Source organism: Physeter macrocephalus, unplaced genomic scaffold (genome assembly GCF_002837175.3).
Source record: "Physeter macrocephalus isolate SW-GA unplaced genomic scaffold, ASM283717v5 random_595, whole genome shotgun sequence".
Classification (NCBI taxonomy): domain Eukaryota; kingdom Metazoa; phylum Chordata; class Mammalia; order Artiodactyla; family Physeteridae; genus Physeter; species Physeter macrocephalus.
The window spans coordinates 45,857-50,000 of NW_021145830.1; the positions used below are offsets into that span (position 1 = coordinate 45,857).

The window sequence follows — 4,144 nt, forward strand, 5'->3', positions numbered from 1 at the left end:
GTCACAGGCTCCAGACGTGCAGGCTCAGTAACTGTGGCTCACGGGCCCAGTTGCTCCGCGGCATGTGGGATCTTCCCAGACCAGGGCTCGAACCCGTGTGCCCAGCAATGGCAGGCAGATTCTCAACCACTGTGCCACCAGGGAAGCCCCCGTGACTTTTTAAACTACGTGAATGTATGAGTTTATTTTACTTTCACTGATTTCTCTTTTGATCAAACACTCCTCAATAACGAGCACGTGGTTTGACCACAGCGTGGTTGGAAAAGGCGCCAGGTTTAAGAGGGTAGCAAGGAAGCCAAAACACTGAGGACAAAAATGACAGATCCAGAAATACTCTGGCTCTGAGTTTAGTTAAATCAGAACTCAAATGCTCCCTCAGGCTCCCCGAACTAAGGAACATTCAATTCCTGATCACGAGACTCCAACAGGGTAACAGGACAGCAGACCTGGTGGTTTTTCGTTTGTTGGATGTATTTTGTGGTCCACCTGCAGCTTCAAGTTACGCATGGACCACTGACCACTCACTTCACAACAGTCCTTCTGGAAAGGCCACTGATGTGACAGTGAAGGCACAGGAGGGGACAAGGTGGGAGGAGGCACTGGATGGAGATGAACCAGTGAAAAGAGAGGGAGCCGAGAGCGATCTGGGCAAGAGGGACAGCATCGTCTGAGACGGCAGCCCAGGCTCACCCTGTGAAGGGCGAGGGGCAGGGGCTGCGGCCAGGGCCCCTCCCCACTCACTCACAGGTGGCATCCCACCCCACAGGGCAGGAGGGGCACAAGCCACATGGGAGGCCAGGCTTGGACCCCGGGCCGCAGCCCTCACACCGGCAGGGACCGGGCGGGGGGCCCGCAGCGTGTGTTGCCCTGGGGGCCGCAGGCAGCCTGGCAGAGAAGCTCTGGGAGGCTCCAGGGCCAGGGCAGCAAAGCTCCACCTCAAATCCGGTTCATTTCCTGCCTTCTAGGGGGAGAGCGGAGGTCCGGAAAGGACACGCTTGTCTCCGTTTTGTGTGGCTCGGGGGCCCAGGTCAAGCTCCGGACTTCGACGACCCGGGGGGACCTCAGCTCCTCCCTCAGGCGTCCGCTGCCTCTCCATGAAGCAGGAACGACGAAGGTCCCAGTGAGGGGATCAAACCAGACAGCACCAGAGAGCCGCCAGCCCGGTGCCGGCCCACAGCGAAGACACACAGCGAGAGCTCACTGGCGTGGCGATGGCGACGCGCGCGCGTCCCCGTGCCCCGATGCCACCCTCTCCCGGCTGCCCCACCAGCCCCAGCCTCACGGAGACCAAGCCCAGCGGCCGCTCCCTCCCCCACCTGAAGCCCTCACAGAGCTGAGGCCCGAGGCCACCACGACGTTTCGGAAACTGCAGTTTTTCAAGATCAGACCTGTAGACGTTTTCAAATCCGCCTCAGGTGAACAAAGGCTGGCCCTCTAAACGCTGGGCTGGGCCCTCACGAGAACAGCCTTCGCTCCGCAGCATGAGTCGCCGGGGATCATTCGGCGCCGGGGCCCTCCAACAATTGCCTGCGCGGGGGAAGCCCGCGAGGTCCGCGCGTCCCACCACCCCGCACTCCCGCACTCTCCCGGGGCGGCCCCTCGGGTCAGCCCGGCCGACCTGCTCCGGGCACCGCCACATCTCAACAGCGTGCGGCCCCCTTCTGAGCCCGCCTCGCCACCGCCCCACCCCCCCGGCCGGCCCCTCCAGTCCAGGTGGGAGGCCAGAGGGACCTCTCCAAACTGGAACCCGGACCCCTCCCTCTGCGGGCTGAAGTCCTTCAGCACCTTCGCCTCACCGGACGCCCCCGTGCCCCCCAGTCAGAATCACCTGGCTTCTGAGCACGCTGCTCGTTTGTAAGCCTCTGGGGCTTCTACACACGCTGCCTTCTTTCCCGGAAAGCCTTGCGCCTGCGCCTCCTGGCTAACCCCGACGCATCCTCCAAGAGTCGCAAAGCTAGGCTCCACTCCCGGCCCCCACGTACCAGCTCCGTCGCCGGCAAGAACAGCGTCCACCTCGTGGGACAGGCACGAGGATTAGCAAGGTCACGTACGCGGCCGCGTCCCAGAGCCCAGGCGCTGAGACAGCCACCGGCAGCGAGGACCCCGTGCCAGGCTCGGGCGGCACCGCCTCCCGCACACCCTCCCCGGGCGCCGCCAACCGCCGCTTCCCGAGCCCCCGCGCCCCGCCACTGTGCGCAGTCCCTTGTCAGTACCCCCCTAAGACTCTCAGCCCCCGGAGGACAGGCCTGCACCCCGCTCGCCTCAGCAGGCGCGCAGCGGGTACGCCAACATCTGCCGAGCAAAAGGCCGCGGCCTCGCTTCCCCTCCGCGCCCCTAAGGCCTCCAGAGGGCCAGCAGAGGCCACGGAGGGATGGCCGGGCGCCCTCACCTGAGGTCCTTCAGCCGCTTGCAGTGCTTCAGCATGTCCGAGAGGGCGGACGTGTAGGCCACCTTGCCCATCGTGCCCAGGTGGGCCAGGGAGAGGGACTGGAGCTGCTGGCACTGGAGGCCGATGCTGACCAGCCCGGAGCCTGTCAGGATGCTGGGCAGCTGGGCCAGCGTCAGGTGCCGCAGGAAGGCCAGCTGGCCGATGGCGGCCACCTCCGAGTCCCCCACGCTCTGCGCCCGGCCGCAGGGGGGGAGCGAGTTGCGGATGGCGGGCTCGTTGCGCGGCATGGCAGACGAGAAGTTGGACCCGATCAGCTCGAGGCGGTCCAGGAAGGGCACGCTCTTCAGCAGCGACCAGAACACAGAGCACGGCAGGGGGCCCGCCTGCCCGGAGAAAGGGTCGGGGCCAGACGGCACGCCGATGCGGACCTTCTTGCCGAAGCCGCGGGGCACGGCGTGTGTGGCCGGCTGGACGGGCGCGCGGTCGGCCCGCGGCGCCGAGTCGGCGACGGCGCAGACGGGCAGCGACAGGGAGCGCAGGTGGCAGAGCCGGGCCAGCAGCTGGCACAGGTGCCGGCCGGGGCCCTCGGGGCTGTGGTGGTGGGCAGCCGAGAGGTTGAGGTGCCGCAGGTTGCCGCAGGCCGCCACCAGCGTCTCCAGGATGCCACTGTCGATGTCGTCCTCCGCCTTGCGCAGCAGGGAGTCGGGCGCCAGGCAGTGCGCACAGCCGCTGAGGTTCAGGCCGGCCAGGCTCCGGAGGTCCCTGCCGCCGTCGATGACGCGCCGGATCAGGTGGCCGCCGGACAGCGCACAGCGGCTGAAGCTGAAGTAGAAGGGGCTGCTGAACTTCATGTGCTGCAGGAGGGCCGAGCCGTTGAGCCAGGACTTGGGCAGCTGCAGCGCGTCCAGCGCCACGTTGCGGGCCATGGACTCCAGGAGGTTCTTGGTGGCCCCGCTCTCAGCAAAGCTGCCGGGCACGGAGATGAGGAAGGCGTGCAGGTTCTCGGGCGTGCGGTCGCTGAGCACAGCCAGGTACAGGCGCACCACCTCCTGGTTGATGTAGCCGGGGGCCAGGCGGGCGTAGAAGACGCGCAGGTGCTGGTAGCGCGGCACGTTGCTCTGGCCCACCATGAGCTGGCCCGAGAGCACGGCGCCCTCGCGCGTGCGGTCCAGGATCTCGAAGTACAGCAGCAGCTTCTCGAGGCTGGTGCAGCAGGGCACCACGCCGTACGAGGGTGTGTACAGTGTCTGCTTGAGCTCCCGCACACGGCTCAGCGTGGCCTTGCACTCGCCGCTCAGCTGGCTGGCGTCGAAGCCGGGGCTCACGTCGATGGCCAGGGAGCGCAGGCACTGCAGGGCCGACAGAACCTTGGAGAGGCGCAGGGAGGTCAGGTGGCAGCCCGAGAGGTTCACCTTCACCAGGCCGCGGCAGCGGGCCACGTGCTCCAGCGTGCTGCCCGACAGCCAGTAGCAGCCGGCCATGCTGAGCTGCTGGATCTCCCAGCCGATCTCCGTCACCAGCTGCTTCACCTTGTCCTCGCTGGCCTGCGGGTGGGCGGGGCGGGGGGAGAGAGGGGCTGCAGGCACCAGCGTCTCCTCCACCCTCGCCCCCCAGACCGCGCCTTCCCCCATGAGAGTCAGGGAGCCGCAGGGGGCCCGGCAGAGGCCCCGCTCCAGCTGAGGAGCGACAATGAGGGCAGGGCTGGCGCCTCGTCCCTCCCCGCATGCTTACCTTCCACCGACAGCCAGGAGCCTC

The 4,144-nt window shown here is 66.9% G+C and overlaps 1 protein-coding gene across 9 annotated transcripts in view; it reads right to left on the minus strand.

The window, feature by feature from the left end:
- FBXL18 (F-box and leucine rich repeat protein 18) overlaps positions 1-4,138 on the minus strand; it is a 36,783-nt gene extending 32,645 nt beyond the window's left edge. For 8 of the 9 annotated variants that reach the window (XR_003678598.1, XM_028485763.2, XM_028485760.2 and 5 more), the window contains exon 1: positions 2,390-4,128. Coding sequence is in view for 8 of the 9 variants with exons in the window: in XM_028485763.2 (XP_028341564.1) it covers positions 2,390-4,020 (1,631 nt within the window). In the remaining variant the exon portion in view is untranslated. Of the gene's footprint in view, positions 1-2,389 lie in introns of all 9 variants that reach the window. The other variant, XM_055083103.1, reaches the window with a different exon arrangement.
- Between the last annotated feature and the right edge of the window lie 6 nt (positions 4,139-4,144).